Below are 27,899 nucleotides of genomic sequence, written 5' to 3'. Positions count from 1 at the left end.
TCTTTTTTTGAATTGATGTTTTAACAGTACAAGTTAGTTTTTAAGCTTTAGAGGTGGTAATCAACACTGCAGAGTTAATACTTAAAGCTAAACTATGTGGAAGATAAACTTGCTTTATTAACCTTTAGCGCATGCTTAAAAATACACATTGCTCATTAATGAAAGGGATTGTCATACAGAAAAGGTAATTGTTGTGGAACCACCTTTTTTCCTTCTATTCTACATCATACTTTTCTAGGTAGAAACCTTTCTCCGCTGAAGCTACTATGATGCATGACCGTTTATGCTTCTAGCAACCTTCACTCAACTTAAGAGAATACATGCATGTACAGGATACTAATTAAAGATGCTTTGACATGAGGGATTGGGGAGGAATTCTTAACCAAAATCTATCAAAACTGTGTGTATGACATCTTCTCTAAGAGATGGCCAAAAAATTTGATCCATGCCTCCATTTATTTTTTAATATATACCCACTTAAATTATAATAGATTGGGAAAAAAAACACACAACAACAAACCCCAAATTCTACCACCTCAAATACTAGGAACAAAACATTGCCACTTCCTTTTTTCTAGTAATATGTAATGACAGCCAGATGACACAATGTCTCTTACCGTTAATCTTGACTTCTGCAACCCATAAGCACATCATATCTAGTGTCTTCTACTAGTCATCACCTCTGTACCACTGTGGCCAAAACTCCAGTTTATTTTGAAATTTTAATTTCGGTACATTCTTAAATAGTTAAAAAAAAAAAAAAAAAAAAAAAACAGTAACTGTTTTTATATTAGCTTTGAATTAAAAACAAACACACAACCTTGTACTATATTCTATCTAGGGAAATGTGTCAGGGCGTACTACAAAACTTTCAAGTTATGTCTGTTTTGCACCAGACGTATTAAGCAAGACTCATGCTCTAATACTGCATATGTGTAGTTAGTTCAGGTGACTACAGTTGTGATGGTGCTCTGAAAAAAAAAAAAAAAAAAGCCCTGATGTAACTTTTCTTGAAGGGCCTGGAAATCTTTCTGTAGGTTTTATGGTAAATCACGTCACCATACAGGAACATAATGAAGTACATACCTACCTTTGATTCAGGAGAAGCAAGCTTTCCTGCACTGTATTTACATCTTTGTTTAGCATAAGTATTTCTCATTATACGAACGAATAACTTTGTAGGAAGACTTACACGGTGCATTTTTGCCTACATCTTGTTATTTTCAATTTTCTTACCTGTAAGTCTCTGCAAAAGAAGAATTTCGTTGTAGTACTTTCACGGCAACTTAAACCTAACCTCGTCTTTTTTTTGTCTTGGCCTCAGTGCGGGTTCTTCCAGCGTTCCAGGTACGATGACAGTGTCCCCCGATATCATGCTGTAAGAATTCGAAAAGAAGAGCGAGAGATCAAAGATGGGATATGCAAAGATCTTGAGACAAAACAATGGTTCACAAAATGGAATGAGAATGAAAGTTATTCTTAGAGAAAAGTCGTTTCCCTCTACAAAGTTCAGATAGAAGTTAAATGTTGCCATTTATGGAGTACTCATGGAGTTAGACGTATGAACACTATGGACATCTTCACTGTTTGACTGTAGATACTACTACTTATATTGAGGCTTTTGTTTGCACAGTCAAAATTGCTTCAATGGACTTTACTTTGCATTATTTAATTTCTACTCTGCCTCTTTTTTACCTTCAAATCTAACTCAGACTTCAGAAAATACTGTGTTGAGTTGGGCTCTTTTCTACAAAATATACAAAACCACTATGGCAGACCTTTCTTGTGATCCTGATTTTCCTGGGAATGCAAGGAATGCATGGTTGAGGTCAACATAGGTTCTCCATCCTTCCCTCAATGCATAGGTTATTATAAACACGCAGTGGCCTTAACATTGTTTGAGTATAATCCGAAGACCTGCAAATCTATTTTAGTCATGTGCTTTGCCTGCTGCAGTAGTTAGGACTTCACAAAAAGCATCACCTTAAATTATACGTGCAATAGCTCACGTTGCTTGGTTTTTAAGATCAGAATGTGAATATTGCTCACAACAAATATACACAGGTTTTTTTGTTTTGTTTTAAAAGAGGCTTGAATATTAGATGTACGTTTTGTATATATATATTTCAGTCATTTTTGTATTTATTTTTGTTATAAATCATTGTCTTTGTCTAACTGCTAGGCCAAAGACTTAACTGAACCTTCAAACCACTGTGTTTATGAACTTCATATGATGAGACCTGAGGCTTTCACTGCATTTTAATACATAACTGAAGGTGCCAATGCTTTCCAAAAAATGTAAATATTTATTCCAATGATGTATGTGGAGTCTTATTTTCCTGATACTTATAACTTTACCTAATAAGAATTATCAGGTCTTGTAATATGATTTGTATATTACTTCAGACTATTTTACTGTTTGGACACCAAGCATAAAGTAGGGTTTTTAGATACAGTTTTATACTTACTGGAAGAAGTAAGAGGTTCTCTTGGAAAAAACTTTCCAGCATCATAAGGATTTCCTGTTTGGCAAAAGGTGTTGACTACTGCACCTGTTACGTAGCACTTGAAGGAGGCTGTAAATGCCTAATTTAACTATGAGGATCTGAGTTGATCCTCTTTGAGACTACTGAATACTCTTGAATACCTGAATGTTGGTAAGAGTAGAGTCACAATATTGTGCTTATCAGTAATCTAATTGTTGTAACATAATTGATAAAGCTATTTAAGGAGTTGACTTTTTTTTTAAACCCATGTTCTAAAGCATTGGTACTATCTAAGAATGAAGATTAGTTTGTTTATTCAGTGTAAAACAACTAAGCTCAAAAAGTATGCATGTTAATTGCTAGTAATTTGAACTATGCAAAAACCTCTTGGTACTTTTTGCCCTCATAGGGTGAAAACCTGCTAAGAGGGCAGTTGTCAGGTATCTTTACTTTTTACTACCAACTTTGAAAATACCTTGTTGGAAGGTATGGTCACCTAAAATGTTAACATTATAGAAAGAGGATTAATTTAGTATACTCTTCTTCCTCCCACTAAATGATCTCAGTCTGTTATCACCCTGATTTTTTGAACACTTAAAATATGTATTTAGCTGTTAAACAATTTTTGACCTTTTAAAATCTAGCTTATTTGCTGAAAGGCTCAGCAGCATAAGAAGACAGGCTAATCAGGTGCTAAGAAGCTTGACAGTGACTACTGTAGCCTTTGATTTGAAAGCAGATTACGGCCCTCCCTTAAGAACTCTGCAGTGTTAAACTGAAAGTTTTAAAAAATAAGTCACATCACTGGTATACTTTTATTTCAAACTGTCTCTTTTTTAATACCAGCTAGCAATGCCATATTATTCCATAATTAGAAATTACCTGTGGATATTTGTATAGAAGTGTGAAATAAACTTTTTTTATTAAAAAGTGTTTTGGTAATAGTTATTTCTTATTGCAATTACATGAGATAGCCATAGCCAAGTTCACTAGTACATCAGAAGAACAAGCTGAAAGTTGCACACTTTAACAAGTGATCTCGCTATAAATATTGCCATAACTCCTCAGTGCCCGCCCTCATGCAGAAGGGCAGATAAGACAGCTGCAGGAGATTGTGCGCTATCTCATGCTCGCAGGCTGGCTGCTGCTTGCTGCAGGTGCCAGCGTCCACAGGAGCCAGGCCACGAGCCTGGCACAGTGGCACAGGCACAGCACCAAGCATCAGCCGCATGCAGCCGAGCTCCCCTCTCTGTCACGCAGCTGGGGTGCCTGAGACGCACTGCCACCCTGCCCTTCCATGCAGTCTCCTGGCAGCTGCCAGCTGCTTTGCTAAGCAGGGGAAATTAATGCATTCCCCAAAACCAGCCAAGGATTTGACACAACTAGCTGTACATAGCAGTGGAAGTTTGCAAGCTACAGACAACAACAGAAAAACAGAAAAGCCAAAAAGACACAGGAAAGAAAAATCAAAAGAAACCCAATATTTTATATTTAAGATGTTAACCCTTACAGGATGCTTTGCTTTCATCTGCTGAAAGGAAATACCTTTCAATGCAACAAGCCCTAAAGATAAAGGTAGATGGATACATTCTAAATAATAATAAAAAACAGCATTTGTTGTTACAACATGAAATTTTTAGTACTAGGACTAGAAGGTGCTGATAGATCTCAGAGCACGTCAAAGATGTGGAAACAGCCTGCCTTTATTAAACAATTATTCTCATTTACATAACTAAAACCACAAGCAATTGTCCACAACAAGACTAAATATGGACTGGGAGAACAGTTCACTAACCTCTTGTGGATCAGCATGATTGTGGAAGGAAGCCAGGACGGTGCCTGTCAACACACAGACCTTGACAGCACGGCAGCACCAGACGACATGGACAGTGGCTGTGCCAACACGGCATACATAAGTGTTCTTCCTGTCACAGAAAAAAAGATAAAGTTGAGGTCTTTGTAAGGCTGACCCAGTTATCACTATACATCCACAAATAAATGTATACGAAAGCATCACACATTCAGATATTAATGTATACAAAAGCATCATAGTTCATTAGCATTCTATATAGTCATATATATGCTATGTATAGGTTAAATATACTATAGTACAGGGGTATATATATAGTAGTATGTGTGTATATACTTTATATATTGTACATAATGTACTAGCATAAATACTATACACATATACAAGGCCTAATATACATGTTTTTATACATATATAGGGTGGGTATATATTTAAGGTGTGGGTATATATAAAGTATGTATATATAATATATATGCGCACTATATAGCCTAAGGTACGCTACTAGAATTCTAGTAAACCTTCACATACGGAAGTGCCACAGCACAGGGGACACAGCTTACAAGAGCCACTTTCAGTAGCCGGGGCCATGACAGCGTAATGCCGACTACAGAGGGAACTTCATACATGGGAGAGGCGAAGCAACAGGGTGCTCCAACACAAGCATCATGCACAACACAAGCCAAAGTGAAAGCTTTTAAAGGAGGCACTAAGACACCCACACTGCAGAGCTAGCTGTCACTGTGGCAGTGCATCTTAACCAAAACCCAACAGCCCAGAACGCACAGAACCTGAAAGCTGCTTACCACACAAACGACTGAAATCACTTACCCCCACACAGAGTAGGTGACTGTGCCAGCAGCTGATTTGCAATACCCATGGGGACAAACCATGATTAACCAGGTAAACACAGCCCTGCTTGAAGCCAGAACATCGTGGACACTTCTAGCTTTCCAGCTAGCAAACGCATGCCTGAAAACAAGAACCGAGCAGCACATTCCTCTTTGGTGCCTCTGCTAACAGTTTCTTCACTGTATTTATTTAACTTCAGGCCTCAGACATATCTGAAGATCTATTCATCTTCTGAGGTCCTGGATTCATAGTTACACTATGCATTCTTATTATTTTTATAACCCCCCCAACCTGTCTGGAATCCAAAGTCACTACTTGTTGCTAGGCAAGGAATGCAAGGGAGGCACGACAGCACAGTCCTCCTCATGACTGTCTTTCCCAAGCAAAATTCTCCAGGCTTCACAGCAAACCTGCCTTCTCCAGCTCTCAGGCTGACTGTGGCTGTGCTCTGCAGCAGCCAGGTTCGAGCCAGGGCACTTGGGCCGGGGCTCCAAATCCCTGGCTGGCAGCACGGGGGTCAGAAGGTACTTTTGCAGGTCAGCCACCCAACCCCTGCTCAACACAGTCAGCTAGCACAGGCTGGTCCTTAAACATCTCCAGAGACAGAAACGCCACAGCCTCTCCGAGCAACCTTTGGGCAGCCTCACAGTGGAAGTTCTCCTGTGTTTAAGTGGAAACTCCCCTTGGGCCACTTCGTGCCACTTGCCTCTGGCCACGTCACTGGCCAGCCCTGCGAGGAGCCCGGCTCTGCCCTCACTCACTCCCCCCGCCAGGTATTTACATGCACTCACAGGACCCTGCCCCAGCCTCCTCTTCTCAGCCTCCCCTCCACACCAGGTGCTCCAGGCCCTCAGAGGGAGGCCCATTCCCGCTTCGTATCCTCTACAAAACCCATGTTTGCAGCAGCAACTTTTCAGGGCAGTACCAGACTAGATGCTAGAAGACAGGCAGAGGCTGCAGCCATCTCTGCTTCTTAAGAATCATCCTCGAGCAACATACACTCCCTTGCCATCAATACTCAGCACTACTTATTTCCTCATCTCTCTGTCTCAGTGGCTTTGGGGGAAAGGGGAGGAAGGGACAGAACAGTCACATGTTCTTTCCACAAGTATCTGAAATAACGCAACTGCTAAGCTTATTAGAAGACGTGCTTGTGGGACATTTCAGCATACGGGACTGGTTTCTTGAAGCAGAGGGAGCCAACTGCTCGGTGCCAGAGGCAAGAAGCGCACCACTGCCAGCTAACTCGCGGGATCACCTGCGACTGGTTGCAGCCCGGCAGGGAGAAGCACTGCATGGCACCGACAGCATGCCTGCACCGAGCACTGATCCCTCTCAGCTGCCACCTCACCTCCAGCAGTGGCTACAGAGGAGCAGCACCACAGCACACAGCGAGGCTTCGCTCCTCCTGTTCCCACAAAAAGTTAGTGCTCAAATTCACTACCAGCTATGTTTTCCCTACAGAAGAGAAGCCATCCACGATAATCAATTACAATTTCCACATCTTTCCTCTGATCTAGATTCACATGAACTTGTACACGGCAAAAATTCACAAACTCCGAAGTTTAATTACACACTCAATATAAATATGCAAACATCTGTATGCTCCTCTTGAACCTACTGTAATTTGATACAAACCCATACAGAAGCCACTGTGTATGAACTTTGTTCCCATTTTTTATATATTTTTATTTCTACTACTGCAAAAAAAGAAAGAGATGAAAGCCACATCAAACCAGTGCAATCCTGTAAAAGTTTTCTAACATAGCAAAAGCAAGTAAACTTATTGCCAAAAACCTGAGAACAGAGACAAGCCCAGAGCAAAGCAACACAAACAGATGCACCAGAAGGCATCATAGCAAAGAACATAAATGATAAAAAGATGAAAACAGAGATATTCTATGCATACCTATGCCTGGAAACTTGATGTTTTGGATTTTATTTTACTTTTTAACCTATGATGTAGTTATTTTGGAAGAAGGAAAGAAAAAGCAGCCGTACATGCAGCAACCAAGAACTGTGACTTCCAGTAAGGAGTCGCTTACTGTATGACTGTGGCAAACCAAAAAAATCTTTCTCTGGAACACCCTGCAAGAATGATCTACTTTCAATTACCATATTAAATCTGAAATGCCATGTTAAATTTTAAATTGAAGTTGGAAGGAAATTTTAAAAAATAGCAGTTACTTAGGTTTAAACTAAACACTATGTTTTCAATTATTTTGAAATCTGATTTGTTCTATCCCATTTGAATTGTGGATCCGTGTATATTATGATTTCAAGAACACCAACAAGAAGGAACAGAGGACTAGAAAAATGCCAAATGACAAAAATAATGCCTTTCTTCTTTTTGCTTTGCTTAAGCATTTACAGAAACTAGCACATAAGAACTCCAGTTAGTGCTACACTGGATCAGATCAGAGAAAGCCCCCAAAAGATCATCAATGAGTGAAAAAGGATTAAAAAAAAAAAGAAAGAGAAAATTCAAAATCATGGAACACAGAATATCCCAAGTTGGAAAGGACCCAAAAAAACCTCGAGTACAACTCCTGGCCCCACACGGGACCACCCAAAAATCAGACCCTATGTCTGAGAGCATTATCCAAATGCTCCTTGAACTCCAGCAGCTCATTGCTGTGACCACTGCCCTGGACAGCCTGTCCCAGTGCCCGACCACCCTCTGGGTGCAGAACCTTTCCCTAACCCCCAGCCAGATCCTCCCCTGCCCCAGCTCCATGCCGTTCCCTCAGGTCCTGTCGCTGTCCCCAGAGAGCAGAGCTCAGCGCCTGCCCCTCTGCTCCCCTCATGAGGGAGCTGCAGGCCGCCATGAGGCCTCCCCTCAGCCTGCTCTGCTCTGGGCTGGACAAACCAAGGGACTTCTCTGATACTTCAACAGAAGATGCTTCCATGGATTGGTACCCAATCAGTATTTTAAAGACCAAGAAAAAAACTTCAGATAGATAGGGAGGATAGATAGGGGGTTATGCTCCGAACACAGCATTTAAGATCTACCCACAGTTACTTCTGTCATCGCTCACCCGACACGATTTCCCCAGACAGAAGCGCTCGCTGTTTATATCAGTGAGAATGCAAACAGGCTCCAGCTCGCCCAGTGCAAGGACGCATTTAGCTTCTGACAGCCTTTACCATGTCCCCTGGCCAGGGACAGACATCCCGTGACACTGCAGCCAGGTCCCTACAGCATGCCCATAACAGTGACACATCAGGCGTCCGGACAGCAACATGAACATAGAAAAGATGAAACCATCCCAGGACCACCACAAGCAATTGAAACACCTCACAAACACCCAGCTTGCTGCCTGTAGGCACTGTGTTAAACTACAGCTGGCTCACAGCTGAAACCATTATCAGGTGGTTCCAAACACAGCAATTGATAGGCAAAGCAGGTGCCCCAAATTAGTACAAGCTTGAGAAGCACAAGCTACTACTCAGTGCTTCTGAGGACAGCCCACAGGCAGCACTACAGCAATAAATCTTAGTGACCTGTATTGGTACACGGCCTGCAGAGACAGAAGTTGCTAGTTTGCCCCGCCAGCCACCACCCCCGGCCAGGACAGAGCAAGCCGTTCTGTTTTGGGTACAAGGTGGAGGGGCTGCCTACAGCTAGGCGAAGCAGTCTGACCCTGCACCACTGCGTTGTTCTCGCTTACTGCTGGTGCGGTTACTGCTCAGAAAACTGCCCCGGAGGAAAACTGAATCGGTGTGTTTTCTGTATTTACAACACAACACCAAAACAACAACAAAAAGCCAGTAATTCACAGTGATCTTTCTACGGCTCCAAGCAATCCAACAACACGCTGAGCATGTTAACGTGACACAAGTAACGCAACGATTCCTGTCAGCACAGACCATTGGACTCCCATCCCCACTGCCAGTCACAGACAAGCCACAGGTACGAGGTGCGTTTCAAGGAGATCAGGCAATGTGCAGGAGCTGATTTCGTGGGGTAAGTTGGTGGGGCAGATGCCAGTGCCCACGACAAAAGGAGCGGGTGACAAGGGCCCGGCCTGCTGCCGCACTGCTCGGAGCGCCACGCAGAGCTGCAGGGCTCCATGCAGATGGTTTATCAGGAACGCTGCCAACCGCCTTGCTATTAGTATTTGGATATTTCTACCTGAGCAGAGTAAAAACCTATTAAACGTGTCCCGGTGTCTCGCGTGCTGCACTACTACGAGCGACCCGGTGCAGGGATCCGGGCGCGTGGCCGCACTCACTGCTGAGCCGCCACACGTTTCGCCTTCCTTACCGACCGGTCGGGAGCGCACCGCGACACACAGACTGACCGACCCCGCTCACGGACAGACAGACGGACAGACCCCACTCCGCTCCTCACGGGTTTGGTTCTCCTTCGCCCGGCGCCCCCCGCGGGGCGGACGAGCCCCCGGCCCCACACCGCCGGCCGAGCCGCCAGGGCTGCGAGCTCGGACCCCGCTCTCCTGTCCCAGCCCCCCTGCCCCGCCGAGAGCTCCTCCGCGCCCCCGGGCAGCGGGCACGTACCTGGCCGAGGACCGGGCCCCTCCGGGATGCGAGCGCCGCCTCGTCGCGGCACAGCGGCCGGCTGGGGGAGCCCCACTCGGCTCCGCGCCCGGCCCGCGGGCACCGGGCTGCTCCGGGCGCCCACCCGCGCTGCGCTGCGCTCCCCTCCCTCGCCTTCTCTCGGAGCCGCCCTCTCCTCCGCCCCGCCGCTGCTGCGTGGGGCCGGGCCGGGAGGAGGCACCCACCGCCGCCGGCACCTCCTCCCGGCCGCGCGGCGGAGGAGGCCGCGGCCTGGGCGAGGGGCCGGGGGAGCGGGCGCGGCGGGAAATGGTGGCCGGGCCGGGCTGAGGGGGCCGGGACAGGCGCCATGAGGCTGCTGCGCGCCCTGCGGCGCTGCGCCGCCCCGGGCAGCATCCCGCAGCAGGTGGACTTCTACTCGCGCTTCTCCCCCTCGCCGCTCTCCATGAAGCAGTTCCTGGACTTCGGTGAGTCCCCGCCGGGCTCCCCCCGGCCCGGCCCCGCGGCGGGGTGCCGGGCCCCGCGCCCGCCCTCGCGCCTTTGTCCCCCTGAGGGGGCGCGCGCGGAGCGAGCCCCTCGGGCCCCTCGGCTCGGCGGCCTGCCCCCGCCGCCCCCCGTTAGTGCTAAACGCTGTCCGGTTTGGCACAAAAAGCCTCGGCTTCCTTCCTGGAGAAGGGAGCCTAGCTGACTCCTTACCTAGAGCCAAGAAGTGAGGCAGGGTTGAAATTCAGCTGAAATCTCGGATTCTTGGTAGCACAGAAGTAGTTTGATGTTCTGCCAAAACTGCGGTCTTGGGGACAAGGGGGAATTACGACTGCTAATAAAGTGACCCCGAAAAGTAAAAATTGTTAAGCCTTTTGAAAGCTAGCAAGCTCTCCAGCATGCACCAAGTGCAAGAGGTGTTGAATCCCAGCTGAAGCCAAGCAGCTGAAACAATTGTGACTTCTCCAGTCACGTGTTTGTGCCCCACAAAAACACTTCACTCAAGCGCTGCTCGTTTCAGAAAATGGGTGAGAGAAAGAGCAGAAAGCAAACACCCAGAATCACTGCAAGGGGTTGGGAATCTAGCCTGGAAAATGACTAAATTGGTTGAGGTGCTCAGTTTTATACTCTTGGTAAAACTCCGTATGTTCCCAGGCACGATGAGTACTTTTGACTCAAAGGGATCACAGGAATTGCTCTTCTCTGCCTCAGAGCAAAGACGGTGTGGAGAAAGGTCTTGCAAGATACTCCCAAAAGTGTTTTTGAAGCCTGATTGTGCAGCCATAGTATAATTGGTTCTGTTTCTGTAAGCAGGGCACTGTTGTAAGATATATGTAAACATACAACTAGTAAACAGTTGCTTTTTATCGTTTTGTAAGTAAAACATAACTGAGAACTAATCCTAAAATACCAGACTTTGTATGTAAGTAGGAAGATTTAAAAAGGTTCTCTTAACTATCCTGTTACTTCATCTATCCATTTAGTGTTTCATACACAACAATAAAGTATATCCCATACTACAATTCCAGATTTTTAAAGGAACCCCACCATAAATCTGCACTTAGTTCGTTCCTCCAGTTCTCAATCTAGCAAATAAAGTATGCTGTAGGCAAATTTAGGTCTTATGTCATCAGCTGTATCTTGGGTTGTAAGTGCTTAGTATTTTCTATAGGAGCCTTATCAGTTCTTTGCATAGATGGATCATAACTGCACAGGGAAACAAAGCAGTGTGCCCATTCACTGAAATCTTAACTTACCCTAAGCTGCCTTCCATTTTTGACGCAGGATTGCAGAGATGTGGCCTCCAGATAAAAGCCTTCTTCGTGGAATATCATTTGCTGAGAGCATGGGACACTTGAAGATTAACGTTACATTCTAATATCTTCAATTTGACTTTTTCTTGGAATTTTAACCTGAGAATAGGGAAAGGCCAGTAACAGTCATGGCTGAAATGCAATCTGACTAGGGAGAAGAGTGAGAGGTTTCTGGGCAGAGGTCATATGTAGACAGTGCATAATACTGGTGTCACTGGGGAGAAATTCCTTATAGCTATTTGCTTTCTTATTAAGTTAACTGAGATTATGTCACCAGTGTAGTTTATGATGTGTCCGTCCCCGGATGCATTAAACTAAACTACACCCTTTCAATTCAGTGCATGTTTTTGCTTTTTAAGACACTCCTGGCTTCCTTGTTTTTATGTCCTTTCCCTTCATCTTCTTCACCAACTCTTCCCCATGTCAAATGGAAGGTGTGAACTGAGCAGAAACACCAGAGTTAATTTTTAGGAGTTACCTGTTATGAAACATCAGAACTGAGGTATGCGTTTCACAGCAGTAGATGAACAGCTTAGTAAGTTCAGATCCTATTTACATGACAGTGTTGAAATCTTGAAGTAAGTCTGGCGGAGAATAAAGTACAGCACTCCTTATTCTTTTTGTCTCCTGCCTCCTCCTTTAGCCTAGTAAAACAAGCATTGTGGGAGTAAATTTAGGCCTTGATCTTAATAACTACCTGTAATTGACATGCAAAAAGATGACACCTGTGTTTATAAAAAGTACAGGTCAGTTATTAACAGGTGCACTAACTTACCTTCTACCTTTTAAGTGTAAAACTTCTAAAAAGTAAATATATGGGAGAATGATGACTATGCACAGTAGCCATCCTACTTCCATTTCTTTCTCAGTATTCATTTTAATTCATCTGTGTGCTGTTCCCTGTAAGACTTGAGTTTAAACTACAACAAAGCTAGCTGAAAGGCAAATAAATCTTACAGAATTTAATAGGAAATCTAACTTATTTTCTGGAAGTGTGAAGTGTTCCCATAGGAGTTATGGTAGTTTTATAAGATCACTGATCAAGTGGGGTGTATGGGATTGTGATACTTTCTCAAGCATCCTTCCAAAAAATATGCTTCCTATAATGGTTTCATTTGCTTCTCTTTAACATGCTCAGAATGACATATTGTTTCATCAGTGGTAGTTAGAGTTAGTGTTCGCTACAAATAAAACTAACAATTTGCATGTATAGAAGCCATATTTAAAGTTGGCTGGCATAGGTCTGCAGTTATTGCACTACTTAACTTTTTATATACTGAGGATTCTCCTTATTGCAACAAAGCCGTTTACAGTTTGAAGTTTACTGTTCACAGTTTGAAATATAAAGCGGGCTGCTGCCATGAAAGAAGCATTGGCTTACCAGACTGAGTCAACTTTAAAACCTAACCAGAGGCCTCTTAGGCAAGAAAGTAAGAATTTGCATAGTTCTGACTTTATTCTAATGTTGTCATATGTTTATTTGGTCTTAGGATCTGAAAATGCTTGTGAAAAGACTTCATTTATGTTTCTGCGACAAGAGTTGCCTGTAAGATTGGCAAACATAATGAAGGAAATAAGCCTGCTTCCAGACAACCTTCTAAGAACACCTTCAGTTCAGCTGGTGCAGAGCTGGTAAGAACACTGTTGTTTAATACTTTCAAGGGTGACTTTCTGCATATACCTAAGTTATAGGAATAACACATTCAATTCTACAGAAAGAATATTTCATATGCTCATTACACATGAACATAACCTTTTTAGAATGAGTAAATATCCCAATGTGACGGAAACTAAATTTTCAGACTTGGGGAAAAAAACAACACTCTAGGGGCAATTAGATAACCCACAATGAAATTAAAAAACATTTATTAAATTAAACTATTCCAGATAGTCATGTATGAGAATTCAGTAACAACAAAAATCCACAAGAGCAATGTTTAACACGGCACTTAACTTAAATGAAGAAGCTAGTTATGAAATCAACAGAAGCAGCTAAATGTACAACATGTTTTCAAAAAAGTATAGAAACTATTTAAAAGACAAGTTATTGCATATTGAGAGTAAAGGTATAGAAAATAACAAAAGCAAGAGAAAGCTCCCAAAGGATGAATATTTAAAATAGCAGAAGCAATACAAGGCTATTAAAATTAAGAAGACATCCTTCGAAAAGTAAAATTTGCTTTCAAGTAAGGAACTTAAGCATAATTTTTTGCAAGATGAAAGCCAAACAAAGAGATTGCTTGGCAACTGCTAAAGGCACATGGCTATCTGGAAAGGCTTTTAAAGTTAAGAGAACAAAGTCTGACAGTGAATAAGTGGGGTTGATTTGATGAGTGAACATAAAAAAAGCTATCAGTGTAGATGAAGGATTTCAATGAAACATGAAAGCTCAAATTTTTGATACTAAATGACATTGATCAAATGGGAAATGAATTCCACTTGGACAAATGCAAAGTAAAGCACAGAGAGGAACCTCCTCCCCCTGTATGCTTGCTCACTTACAATCAAAAAAGGAATTTTGATGCTACTGTGGATATTTTTCTGACTGTTAGTTGGTGGGCAAAAAGGTGAATAGTGTTAGGAACTAAGTAACAAATGAGGTGGAGGAGAATATTAGTGTACCACTGTGTTAGTCCATTATCACTCTGAATAGCATGCACTTCTAGTCATTCCATCCTGAACAGAAAAGACCAAGAGGGATAATCAGAGGGTTGGAACAGTTTCTACGTGAGAAGAAAACCAAACAGAATTCTTCAGCTTGGAAAATGCATCTAAGGAAAGAAATGGCAGAAATATGTAAATCATGAACAAGCTGGGAAAAATTTCTAAATAAAAGGAACTAACTAGGGCTGCTAATAAATGATCATTCTCTGGGTTTAAAACAAAAAAGATCTTTTATGCTTTCTAATTAAATTGTGGAATTAATTGCTCTGGAGATTTTGGAAGAAAACGTCATGAATGGATTAAGAAGGATCTAACAAAATTCACAGGGTTTATAGGTTATAGGATACAGGTCTATAGGATATATCAAATACAATGATTTGGATGCAACCAGACTTGGAAGATCATAAATCACTAACTAAAGGGTGCTGGGGAGTCATATTAGCATTGGTCTTTTTCATGTTTCTTTCATTTAAAGGTATGTCCAAAGTCTTCAGGAGATCCTTGACTTTAAGGATAAAAGTTCGGAAGATTCAGGGGCTATTCATAGGTAAGGATTTGTTACATATATCAATCCAAATCTTATCTAGAAGGATTGGCAAGAAAAGTAATGGCTTAAGAAAAATTTCAGCTGTCTTCAGTCTTTCTGTCAGAATCATAGTAACATCATCCCCTGTCACTGGAAGGAAGGAATAAGATAAGAATATATTAAACTTAACCAAATTTTTACCAGTTCCTTACTTGTAATGTTGGAACTGATGTATGGAACTTTTCACATGTACAGTATGTTTGTTCATTACCAGCTGACTATGGTTACTGTTTTGACAGGCATGAGATGATTTGCATGAAAACAGGTGACAAAATTTTCTTCTTTTTTGGCATTAATAAAAAAAAAAGTTAACAATAAATGTCCAAATAATCACCAATGGTGGCACCTACTGCTGTAGGCAGACCTGTAATATTTCTGTACATGGTGGTCTTCATTTTCATGGACAGATACTCAATTTGCCAGAGTCTTAAACTCAGCTGAAAGTAAAAACTAACAATGTATTAATTGTAGTTTTACAGATACTGTGATAAAAATCCGGAATCGACACAATGATGTAATTCCTACTATGGCTCAAGGAGTAATAGAGTACAAGGAAAGCTTTGGCATTGATCCAGTGACCTCGCAGAATGTGCAGTATTTTTTAGACCGTTTCTACATGAGTCGCATTTCAATTAGAATGCTCCTTAATCAACACTGTAAGTGCTTTTGTTGAAGGGAGGGGAAATGATACCTGTACTCTGTCAGTAGTATTTTTCCTTTACTTTTAAGTGCTCAATACTTAAATGCTTTTTAAAAATATTTATTAGTAATAGCCTTTTAACTATGGTAAAGATTGGAATTATAGATTGTCTATAAACTTCTATTCAGCAAAACTGAAGATATAAACTATAACTATAAAAATTATATGGGATATTAAATAATATTGTCTTTGGCAGCTTTACTGTTTGGTGGGAAAATTAATCCGGCTCATCCAAAGCATATCGGAAGCATCGATCCTAGCTGCAATGTTGTTGAAGTTATCAGAGGTAAATCCAGAGAAAAAAAGAATTCTGAAAACTTACATGAATGTCTATGCTGAGAGCCAATACGTCTTGATGTTTATATAGTGTATAGTTCTTTCCTTCTCAGAGCAGAAGCTTAATTGAAAATGTAAAAGTGTAATATGTTTTTGTCAGTGTCCCTCCTGTCCCTCCCCCTCCCCAACAAAAAAAAAAGTTTTTGTGAGAAGATGATGAAATCTTACTGACAGCGCACAGTGTTTTCAATTTTTGTTTTTCTTTTCGGTAATCTGTAAAGGGAAAAAAAAGTGGAGGGGGAAGGGTAACTGTTTTTTAAATTTATTATAGATGGCTATGAAAGTGCCAAGAGACTTTGTGACTTATATTATATGAGCTCTCCAGAACTCGTCCTTGAAGAATTGAATGGTAAGTGCATATGGGATGAGGTATTCCCCTGAATGTAGTGATAGCTTCTTCTGAAGTAGCTGGTATAATGTTTTTCCACTTTTCCTATAGTCAATGTATCCTCTATTGTATAGATTTTATAGAGAGATAATAAAGATTTGGATATTATATCCTCTACTATATATACTTTTTTTTTAATCTGGCAGAAGGCTTCCCTTATTCATTTTTTTTTTTTTTTTTTTTTTAATTGGTGAACTGAAACCTGCAGAAAAGTTTCTGAAATTACAGCTGGTGATATAACAGATTTTAGTGATGTCATTCCCTCCCTAAGGTTTCTTGTATGTCTTCACCCTTCACTGTATCTATTACAACTCATCCTCTTTGTGTTGTGACACTTCAGGTCTTAAAACTTTGCATTCTAATTTCTCTTTCTTATTCAGCTATTGCACACTTATAGTTGCAATTAGATAAAGTCCCTGTAAAAAATCATTTGAACCTGTTTTCTGTGACTGAAAAAGACATTTACAATTCTGCTGCTGTGAATTCAGAGGTCAGCTACTGTCCCCATAGTCTTGCTGAATGCTAAAGAGCCTTTCTAACACAACTCACTGAAGTGCTTTTCAAGTTAGTAAACACCAAGTTCAGGCAGACCTACAAAAACAAGCAATCAAAATTGCTTCTACAAATAATTGCAAAAGCCAGAGTGCACCCAGACTAGCTTGGCCTGTGAAGTTAAAGGCAAAGAAAGCGCACAGACTACACATTCCAGATCTTTTCTTCCTACTGTACAAAATCTGTTATTCTTTATATAGGTTAAAGGATTTTCCTTTCTCCATCTTTTGATCATGATTACTAAAAATATTTGTACAAAACTATCAGTCACGCTAGCTACTGCTCTTTACTGCAGGGGCATTTTAATGGTGTATGTGTTCCAGAAGTCAGAACAAATAGTTTACATTTATTAAAAGGAGTGGCCTTTTGCTTAATGAATTGTGAAGGTGAGTTAAATCTGATCCAGGCCAAATGCACATTTGTTACCCACAGCTGAGAGCCATTATTTAAAATGTGGGCATGGGGTTTGAGGGTGGAGGCATAGATGAGAGCAGTTAACTTGAAGGCAGGAACCTATCATTTCAAAGTGCATTTTTTCCCTTTTTATTTTTGCTGGGTGCATGATTTATTCCAAATCTTTTGACCATCACTAGACTTTTAACATTTATAGCTCATAAAGCAGTTGTCACTAACACAGTTTGGGGAGAAAACTATTAATTTGTTGAGCTGAAAGAACATACAGGGCCAGCAGATTTTTGGAGCAACCTTTCCTTAATTTTTCATTATTGACTATGTTCCCATGGTATTTTTTCCATAGTTAATACTGAGAAGCTTGAAAACTACACCAGTTTATAAATATAATTGTATTTTGTTACATTTTCTTGTAATATTAGCTCATTTCTAAATTACTCAAAAAATAGGCTGTGTTGCAGGTAGTATTTGGTACATTATAGCATCGTAAGAGTCTATCAGGTTGGGAGAGACCTCAGGAAGTTTCTAGCCTCATCTCCTGCTCAAAACAGGGACAGCTATGAGATCAGGCCAGGTTGCTCATGGTTTTATCCAGTCTGGTCTTACAAATCCTACAAGGATGGTGACTACTTAACATCTCTGGGCACCCTGCTTCAGTTGTCAAATGTCATGGTGAAAATGTCTTCCTCTATATGCAGTCTGAACTTATTCCATCTTACATTCATTGTTTCTTATCCTCCCACCACCTGAAGAGCCTGACTCCATCTTCATAATAACCTTGTAAGTATTAGAAGACTACTATTATACGCTCTAATCAGTGATGCTACAGTGGATTTTAAGATTGTTTTCTAAAGCAGCAAGCACTTCTGAAAATCTTTGAGTATGAATTTTGGTTAACATACAACTTCTGAAAAAAATTCTGTTCATTATTTTCTAAATTCTCTTACCTATACAAATGTACGTGTTGAATTAGTACATGAATTGATACAAGATACCTAGTTAATTTAATAAATTAAGTAAATAATAAATGTAGTAAATTACCCGTTTAATTATCTAGTCTTTCTTTTCTCCAGCTAAATCACCAGGACAGCCCATGCAAGTGGTGTATGTACCATCACATCTCTATCACATGTTTTTCGAACTTTTCAAGGTCTGTGCAATTACCATTACACAATTCTTTTATACATGTTTGTTTAGTAAGGTTGTATTTGACTTTTTGAACCAATTCTAGATAGTGGTGTGTTTTTGCAAATGCAAGCTTCTGGCAATTTAACTACAGGAAGATACTTAGATTGTACAGCTTTGAAAGATGTGTTTCTATGCCTAGCCACTGAAAACCTCAGACACCTTCTGCAGTAGACAACTTTGTCAAAAAATGCTGATAATGTATGAAGGCATTAGTTAATAAAGCAAGTGAGAATAATATTCCTAATTTTTTGGGACACCTTTGGTGTAAAGTGAAACGTGTTAATTCTATATACTTTTCCTCAAGCACTTACTTCAGTCCTAGACTCTTCTTGGATCTTTGTGCCATATCGCATGTAGAATGCACTATACAGGTTTATACAAATAAAATTGTACATTAACATACTTAAATATTCTAAATTCTTAAATTAGTCTGTGTAATTCAAATAAATTATACAAATGCTGATACTGAATACATCAGAAACACTCAAAAAAACTATTATAAAACCATACATTTTTGTCTTGATTCTAAAATATATATGATAAAAATAACTTCCTAAACTGATGTTTGAAGATAATAAACAAAGCAGTAAGAATAAGATTTGAGTTCTTGTACTTGAAAATTGCAGAATGCAATGAGAGCCACCATGGAACATAATGCCGATCGATGCATTTATCCTCCAATTCATGTACATGTCACGTTGGGAAATGAGGATTTAACTGTTAAGGTACCCACTTTTTTGATTATTATTTTTTTTTTCCCCTGTCATAGCCATAATATTACTAACTTTATCTGATGATCTAATTCCAGCAGTAGATTGTATCTGATGATGTAGTATATAAGTAACAGGACAGTTTTGCAATTTCACATACTGCATCAGCAGGAAATTCATGAAGAGGTTGCATATTCACATGGAAGGTTCTGCAATATAATTCTGTGGTTTTGTCATGCTTACATCAGGCCTAGTTTATGCACAGCCATGACTAAAAATGAAGCAGCAGCTTCACAGAATCACAGAATTTCTAGGTTGGAAGAGACCTCAAGATCATCGAGTCCAACCTCTGACCTAACGCTAGCAGTCCCCACTAAACCATATCCCTAAGCTCTACATCTAAACGTCTTTTGAAGACTTCCAGGGATGGTGACTCCACCACTTCCCTGGGCAGCCTGTTCCAGTGCCTCACAACCCTTTCAGTAAAGAAGTTCTTCCTAACATCTAACCTAAAACTCCCCTGGCTCAACTTAAGCCCATTCCCCCTCGTCCTGTCACCAGGCACGTGGGAGAACAGACCAACCCCCACCTCACTACAGCCTCCCTTGAGGTACCTATAGAGAGCGATAAGGTCGCCCCTGAGCCTCCTCTTCTCCAGGCTGATCAAGCCCAGCTCCCTCAGCCGCTCCTCGTAGGACTTGTTCTCCAGGCCCCTCACCAGCTTCGTTGCCCCTCTCTGCACCCGCTCAAGCACCCCGATGTCCTTCTTGTAGCGAGGGGCCCATCATACAATTGTCATGTCGCCATTTTTAAATCAAAATGATAGAGCTGCATAGGAAGTATGAAACAACTCAAAAAAGGGAAATGAGCCTTGTAGATTCCATGCAGATCAAACCTGCCTGAAATACAGTTTGCAGAGTAATTTATTTTTCTTACATACAGCATCCATGTTGGATTTCAGAGACCAGCTGCAAGCACTGGCTTTTTCATAGGTCTAACTAACACCTAGTAAAACAACCCTTGGCACTTGCACCATCAGTAATGAGTTTTAGTGTATTGTCTTTTAACTGGCAGTAGTCTCGAGTAATAAAGATGAAAATACACAAAAGTTGGTACTTGTTGAAATCGTTAGGTATAAATATGGACTTCAGGCAAAACTGAATTACAAACAAGACAAAAGCAATGAAAGATTTAAGTAGAATTTTCTTGCTTTCGAGAGATTATGAATGCTTCTTATGATGGTATTTTATGTAAATGGTTTGTAAAAAGGATGAGAGGGAAGAATGCACCTGCTTGTTGCTATAGCTGAGATGAGAATTTAAGAAAGCCTATCAATTACTAGGGACAACTTTATATGAAGTTTTACCTGAACTTTCTCTGGATCATTGTTTGAGAGAGACTGTCTTTTCTAAAATTGTATTCAGGAACATAATGCTATGTGTTCCTTCTTGTTCCAGATGAGCGATCGTGGTGGAGGTGTTCCTATGAGGAAAATTGACAGACTGTTCAACTATATGTATTCAACAGCACCACGTCCACGTGTTGAGACATCCCGAGCTACACCTTTGGTATGTAAATCTTTTATACCTTGTCATCTCGGATGCGATTAGTAGTCACGAAATAAACTGTTTAGTCAAAGACATGAAGCCTGATTTTATGGATAAAATGACATCCATTTGGATGTTAGTGCTTAATTCAACTATTTTCCTGAAATTACCTGGAAAATAGTTGTCATTATCTTAGGGTTATACAATTTAAATTTCAATATTCTGTTTTTGTCTATCAAATATAAAGATTAGCTATCTCAAGAAGAACACTTAGCTGTGCTGCATGTACTGCAGTACCCACAGGATTTTTGTGGCCACTGAAAGAAAGGGGAAAAAAATAGCACTGGTTTTGGATCAAGTCCATAGTTTCGGCTGTAGTGTGCAGTCAGTTGTACCATTCTCCAGGAAGGACGGTGGTACAGAAATGTGACAAGGCATATAAAGAATCTATTTTGCTCTCGTGTGAACTTAATAGATGCACAAGAAATACTGAGAGACTCAGACTGTAAGGAGTTCTGAAGAGCTTTCCTGAATTTGTTCTCGTATATTGCATCATTCAAAACGTTTTTGTGTATTTTTTTTAAAGTTTTCTGCACATAGATGACAGTAACTCATGAAATATCAGATCTTTACATAGAAGCAGAAAGCATGTTCTTCAGAAGATTTCTGAAATATACTAGATCTACAAAAAAAAAAAAAAAGATACTTAAAATTTCAGGGCTACATCCTGCTGTAGGCAGGGTTTGGGGAATTGTAGTGTAAGTTACAAATTCATAAACTTCAAATTCATAAGCTTCTTGAACCTTTTCATACTTACTGATGATGAAAGGTACCTGACTTAAGAACATTAAATAGCAGCACTATAAGGCACTCAGTACAATTTACTCTTCTTGAAAAAGTTACCAAAATATAAGAACTGTTATCTAGCAGTCCTGTCTGACAAAGGAGTAGAACAACTTTTTCCTACTCACCAGTATCCATGCTTTTTCTGTTTCTGGGGTGCTTGTAAGGGGGCATAATAATTAGCATTTGAACTCCTCTTACTGTCAAATATCATGCTTAGATTGTCTTTTACCTTTTAGTTTATAAATCACCAGTAACAACTACTGATTGATTCAGTTAATAAAAATGCACTTTTTTTTTTCCTGGATCAGGCTGGATTTGGTTATGGCTTGCCCATATCACGTCTGTATGCACAATACTTCCAAGGAGACCTGAAACTGTATTCCTTAGAAGGTTACGGTACAGATGCAGTTATTTACATAAAGGTATGATGTAATACATTACCCTTGTAAATTTATCATCCACACTAATCTAACTACTATTGGATTACCTTGTTCTGTTACTCTAATTAAAAAAAAGTCAGCTACAGTCTTCTCTACTTACAGGCCTTATCAACAGAATCAATTGAAAGACTCCCTGTATATAACAAAGCAGCCTGGAAACATTACAAAGCAAACCATGAAGCAGATGACTGGTGCGTGCCAAGCAGCGAGCCAAAGGACATGACCACTTTTCGCAGTATATAGCTGTTGGACCAACAGTTGATAAGATATAGGTATATCACATAAAGGGAATTTAAAAGACCCTGATCTATGCCAAGATGCTGGGCCACATTTCATATGTGAAAATAATTTTAAGTGGAATAACAAAGTTTAATTCAATTACTCTTTTTTGGAAGTTAAGGAAAAGAAATGAGCTGTTGTTACTTTCTAAGTAAGAAGGTCACATTTAATTTGTTCCATCTTCTGATTATGACTACTTTCTGTAGTTAAATCAAGGGAGCAGTAATTTCAGGTTTTATAGGGATCAGTGCAACCCATTTCATATCTACTGAGAAATGTATTAACTCATATAATTAAAAAAATGTTTTAATACAAGAACTATTGAAAAAGCTTGCCAGAGAATTTTTCCTTTATACAGTGTTACAGATTAATGAAACACTGATGTAAGAAACATTAAGGAGTTCATTGCTATACCTTTGAGCCTGTATGGAACTTTCTGTTCTTTGATCTTATAAGCATGCTGAAGCCTAATGTTGCAAAGCTAGGAATGTTGCCTACACACTATACATCAAGTTTTTTGTTTTACAGCTGTAGAGATCACACTTAGGTCTTTAGGAATAATGAAAAAAAAAAAAAATCAGTTCTAGCTGCTGCCACTGGTATAATGTATCTCAGGTATGTGGTATCAGTCATATTTCTTTAGTGGTAATGTGAATATTTAATATGTGATAAACTGATCTTTCCATGATCATTGTGAATTAGCAAACAGTGTTGGCTTATGTACAGTAAAGGTATACTGTCTTACATTTGCTTGTATTTCCGTAGGTAATACCAAAACAGCATCAGTGTTCTAGCCCTAGTGAGATCTCAGACACTGGGGTATGTCAGGTTACAGTTGTAAATGAAAAATATTTTTAATAAACATTTTTAAAACTTACCTTTACTAGGGCATCTCTCACTTTGACAATATAAACTACCTTCTCAAAAGTATTTTAAAAATGTGGAATTAACAGTTTTTGAAAATACCTTTGTATTTGTGGTGTGCTTCTGGCTTCATTTGTCTAGTAACTTGAAGTCATACTATAACGTAAATAAGGTAAGCAGAATATGTCATCAGTCAATGGCAAACTGTCAAAACAACCGTGGAAGACAGAAGGGGAGAAGCATTACATTTCAGGTACTAAGTCCTTTTTTAATAAAGGATTCAATTTCTCTTGATGCCTACTGTGCCAGATTTGTTCAAGTTAGACACACCTGTGTTGTACTTTTCATTTATACCATTCCTCAATATATTAGGTGTGATACAGTTAAAGACCTTTAAAATGAAGCTTTTTCCTTGAATAATTCATTGCCTATACTGCTGCGATTAAGTCATGCAGCACACATGCATAATCCCTCTCAGAATGAGTGAGCCCAACTTTTGCTGGTTTATTTGCTTTGTGCAGAGCAGAAGGTGAGATACCACAAGTGAAGGGCATAGCTGGTACATTAGAACTTGTGGTCACACAATTCTAGTTGTGCCTGAGCCAGATTAAAAATTATCACCTGTTCCTCCCTAACCTAGTTCTGCAAAGCAGATGTTTTTATACTCTGTTCAAGCTAACATGGGTCAGTTTTACAGGAGTGGATTACAGAATGGCTATGTATGCAGTTAAACTGACACTGAGGGAGGATTATTCTAGCTTAACTGTACTGTTCTGGTTGTGATTAACTGCTCTGCTCAAGCTTGTGGGCACTTAACGTCCCTATTTTTCCTCCATACACGGCTGTGAGGTGGTGACTGTTTGTCATACCTTTCATGCATGCATGGCTACAAGTGACGAGAAGCTATAGCTGTTCTTTTCAACCCTGTAAGAGGATGACCGTGAGAAATTCCACATATTGTAAAATGGGGCCTGTACAAAAGTTAGAGAGAATGTTACAGCTGTTACATTTGCTAAACTGAGGCTTAAAGTTACAGCAAGGGCTTTTAAAAACTCAATGCTGAAGCTGAACATTCTAGCTCTAAGTTTTAAATATTTAACTAACTTAATTGAACAATTTCAGTAATATCTAAGAACTACAATAATTTTTTTTGAAGAAAAGCTAAATCATTTTTTTCCTAGGAAGTTATTACAATACGTAATATGGTGTTATTGAAATAAAAGCCCTTTTTTGCTCCCTGCTAGTTACCAATTAAACTCTGATTATTAAAAAAATTTGCCATGTAATTATACTTGTCTCCCCTTCCTTACCTTCCATCCCAAGTGATTGTGGTAAAAACACACGTATCGATATATTTGTTTACAATGTTTAACCCTATTCATAAGTTTGGTCTCTTACTTTTGATGGAAATAGAAGTTCCAATGATGATTTTTTAAATATTCTCATTACTATACTGCTGTCATTGCTAGCACACAAAGTTGAAGTGAATCACTATAGTAAAGTAGTATAATAGCTCAGCTATCAAAACGCTGAATTTAATAGTTTTGTATGAAAATGAACTCAGTCTTGCACTGTGAAATTAATCTTGGTTTGTGTTAACTTAATTTTTTGAAAGAATCACTACATTTATTCATTAAAAGTATTTTAAAAATTACACTTTCAGTTGGGTGATTTTGTGGCTTGATACAGATGTTAAATGCTGTGGTCTGTGATAATCAACGTTCTTAAACTCACCTGGCACATGAGCATACCATAACTGCTATGTCCCCAACTTAGTGCACCAGCCCTGCATATAAGCAAGCCTTTGAAACCATTATTTTCACTTGTCTCCTTCCGGAGAAACAAGCTCTTCACAGGGTACAACACTGCACTTAGGAGGCTTAAAGGAAAAACGTAATAATACATGGTTGTATTCCTTGTTCTTTAAGCACTTAACTGAGAAGTAAACATCCTTGACTGAATCAAGAAAAGTGCAGTTTTAGGTGCATAATTCTAAGAACCTGACTGTTCCATACTTCTAATTCCCTTCTCTTTTTATCAGGATGGCAGTGTTCCTCCCTGGCTCCAGGTCTGTACCTTTGGAGCACAAACTCAAAGCTCCTGGAAACAAAGTAAATAAGTTAAAAATGAGAAAATAATATGAGAAAATAGTTGTTTCTTAAGAAACAAAACTGAAAATAAAACCTCTTCTTAAAAGTAACTATTACCAAGATTTTTAACTTTATTTTGGAAATGCATGGTGTGAAGAAGCTTTTTCACACCATCCTTTTGCTGAAATTCGTAAGACAGTTATACCAAAAAAAAAACTTCTGAGACACCAACAGTGAAGTCCATTCATTTAATTAAAATGAAAAACAGTCCATAGATTTAAAGGAGAACTTGGTCCACATACAGAAATGATGTAAGTTTTGTTCTAGTCCATTTTATGGTGGAACTGATACTTAGTTTGTTTCTGGAATAATCTAAATAAAGAAGTGCTGTTTTAATATCTATCAAACAGTATGTAAATATACAAAACACCAATTCATGTTCTAAACTATATGGCATATCAAATTCTCCTTTAAAGAGAAATAATTTGTAGTCTACAACTGAACATATTTAAATACAATGCAGAAACCCAGTGCTTCGGTGGTAGTTTTTCCTACAATTCTTCCCTCAGTATTTTAAGTTTGAAAAACAGCATATTTTAAAATTAGCAAATATATAAATTTGGTCCGCAAAAATCTTGTAGCAAGTAGAAAAGAGAAATACATGTATTGCAAATTGATCTTACTCATAGCATAAATCTATAAAACTATGTATTATTTAGGAAAAAATAGGTTAAAAAAGATCTTATTTATAGGTTTAAACCTTGTCCCAACACCATAAGGGTAGTGTGTGGAAAACTGAATACTATGATTAGTATACGTAGTTTGTGAAAACTACTTAATATTTCTTGTTATTTTCTCACTAAATTGCAACACATGGAATTCAAAAACAAAGTGGTACTACAGTGGACTTAGCATGAAACAGATCATGCCAAAAATACAGGAATTTAAAGAAAATACTTCGTAAATTTGAAATACATGCTTTCTTTTTAAATTAATTTGACATTACTGTTTTCTTAAACAATTTTTACTATACATCTTTAATGGCAACAGATAAATAGACTGTCACAGACTGAATTTGTTGGCAGGATTTTTCTATTGTCCCTCTATCAGATTCAACTCTACAAAATTCTAGTTGACTAATATTGGAATGATTTTTAACACAGTATTCTACTTTTCACAAACATGTAGAAATTTCAATGAAAAGGGCACATGAGGTCTTAGAAGCACAAATATTAAGGCAGGAAGTTAAATTAGTGTTAGTATAAGTAGAGTCAACTAGGAATTAAAAATACTGAAAACATTTCGTTTTATTGGGTTGTAACAGGGAGGGACTATTACTAAAAAGTAAAAAAAAAAAAACCTACCATGTTCAACTGTTGCACTTTCCCTCCTCCCTCAATTGTACAGTTATATACAAATCTGCAGAACTTCAAGATGAAGCAATTTGAGCTAAAACAAAGCAGGGTCACCTTAGCAGCTTGATTCAAGAGTGGTTACCACTCTGCCAGTCTTGCGAACTTCCCTCTCCTTCTTTTGAAATTTTTCCTTTTGTTTTTCCAGTTTTTCTTGTGCTTTTTTAATATCCTTAATTTTTTTCTTTATTGTTGATCGGTCGTTTTGACTGGAAACTCCCAGGGCCTTTTGGGGTTAAAAAAAATATTACTTTGTTATTAATTTTTCAACAGTTGTGAACAGTTTAACAAAGTGTTATTCACTTTGCTACAAAACATAGTGTGTTTGGAAAACAAGAGCTTAAGTCTTCAGGGTCACTGTGAATGATCATTTTGGTAACAAGATGAGTAAGGACAAGAAGGCCTACTCTTTTGTTTGGTTGTGAAATAACAGTTTCTCACTGCATTTCACAAACACAGAGACCTGAGAATTTCCAACAAATAGAATAAGGAAAGGAAAACTCAGCAACTATTCTTTAACTTCTGTGAAGCCACCCCCCCCTTTTTTTTTTTTTTTTTTTTTTTTTTTTGACTAGGTATGCTGCTGAACTCAAGTCAGCCAGCTGTGCTTTTTGTTTGATTGTTCATTTGTCTGTTGTTTGTTTTGTTTTTACTGCTTGAGAAAAATTCAATACATGAAAGCTGTTTCTAGGAAGTTCATGTTTCTTTTGAAGTTGCACAGCATAAATATAGATTAAGGGAAAGTGAAATTAATAATAATAAAAAAATAAAGCATCTTGGTAAATAAGCACATCTCCACTAATGACTCTTGAGGACATTAATACTACAAACCAAGTATTCACCTAAAAGAAAAACTGAGTGGTCTTCCATCCCCCTCCACCCTTTAAAAACTAGAATCTTTCCCTCCACTTTAAGCAGAAGACTTTTTTTTTTCTTTTTAAAGCAGAGCCACAACAGTAGTTGATAATCTCTTTTACTTTATGTTAATAAAGATGTGTGATCAGTGAAGCCCGATGGTAATAGGAAGTAAAAATAGGAAGTAAATGCTATAAATGTCCAACTTTCCACGACATTTCTTGTTTTGATGATGTACTATTAGAATTGTAATTACTAACACCAATTAATCTTCAAAAAAAAAGTGAATTATTTTTAAAAACACTTGGTATACTAATACTGCGCTCCTTACTGTGGCATTACTTTACTTTAGCTCTTCCTCCATGCAAGGGTCCCTGTTCTTTTTGTATATATCTTCTATCATCTGTCTACATTTTAGGGCAACCGAACCTAAATTTACTTAGAAGTATTAAGGATTTTAAGGTGTATTATTAAGAAGCCTGTTAAGTAGCCAATGCACTTTGATTTTTGATCAGCAGATGGCAGTATCTGATTCCAAGTTACAGGCAGCACTGTCACACTTCGGAACTCCTAAT

The 27,899-nt window shown here is 39.1% G+C and overlaps 3 protein-coding genes across 7 annotated transcripts in view; 2 read left to right on the top strand and 1 right to left on the bottom strand.

Moving 5' to 3' along the window:
- Positions 1 to 3,410, top strand: part of ITGA6 (integrin subunit alpha 6) — a 42,982-nt gene extending 39,572 nt beyond the window's left edge. For both annotated transcript variants that reach the window (XM_084289500.1, XM_084289499.1), the window contains one exon: positions 1,325 to 3,410. In XM_084289500.1, coding sequence (XP_084145626.1) covers positions 1,325 to 1,483 — 159 coding nt within the window. In that variant the 3' untranslated portion in view covers positions 1,484 to 3,410. The remainder of the gene's footprint in view (positions 1 to 1,324) is intronic.
- A 6,353-nt stretch (positions 3,411 to 9,763) lies between these two features.
- Positions 9,764 to 24,582, top strand: PDK1 (pyruvate dehydrogenase kinase 1). The gene is made up of 11 exons (XM_084289301.1): positions 9,764 to 10,127; positions 12,947 to 13,088; positions 14,596 to 14,667; positions 15,178 to 15,362; positions 15,603 to 15,692; positions 16,014 to 16,091; positions 18,167 to 18,243; positions 18,908 to 19,006; positions 20,449 to 20,559; positions 21,693 to 21,806; positions 21,927 to 24,582. Exons 1-11 carry the CDS (start codon positions 10,010 to 10,012, stop codon positions 22,065 to 22,067), a joined length of 1,227 nt encoding a protein of 408 aa, XP_084145427.1. The 5' UTR covers positions 9,764 to 10,009; the 3' UTR covers positions 22,068 to 24,582.
- A 715-nt stretch (positions 24,583 to 25,297) lies between these two features.
- Positions 25,298 to 27,899, bottom strand: part of LOC311211108 (neurabin-1-like) — a 42,945-nt gene continuing 40,343 nt past the window's right edge. For all 4 annotated transcript variants that reach the window (XM_084289629.1, XM_084289631.1, XM_084289630.1 and 1 more), the window contains one exon: positions 25,298 to 26,695. In XM_084289629.1, coding sequence (XP_084145755.1) covers positions 26,528 to 26,695 — 168 coding nt within the window. In that variant the 3' untranslated portion in view covers positions 25,298 to 26,527. The remainder of the gene's footprint in view (positions 26,696 to 27,899) is intronic.

Source organism: Netta rufina, assembly GCF_964035555.1.
Source record: "Netta rufina genome assembly, chromosome: 6".
NCBI classification, from domain to species: Eukaryota; Metazoa; Chordata; class Aves; order Anseriformes; family Anatidae; genus Netta; species Netta rufina.
The sequence above is the reverse complement of the archived record's forward strand: the minus strand, read 5'-3'. Positions and strand labels throughout refer to the sequence as shown.

Coding starts and splice junctions, on each gene's coding strand:
- PDK1 (XM_084289301.1), top strand. CDS start 10,010: ATGAGGCTGCTGCGCGCCCTGCGGCGCTGCGCCGCCCCGGGCAGCATC. Junction 13,089..14,595: donor GTTCAGCTGGTGCAGAGCTG/GTAAGAACACTG, acceptor TTTCATTTAAAG/GTATGTCCAAAGTCTTCAGG. Junction 15,693..16,013: donor TGTTGTTGAAGTTATCAGAG/GTAAATCCAGAG, acceptor AATTTATTATAG/ATGGCTATGAAAGTGCCAAG.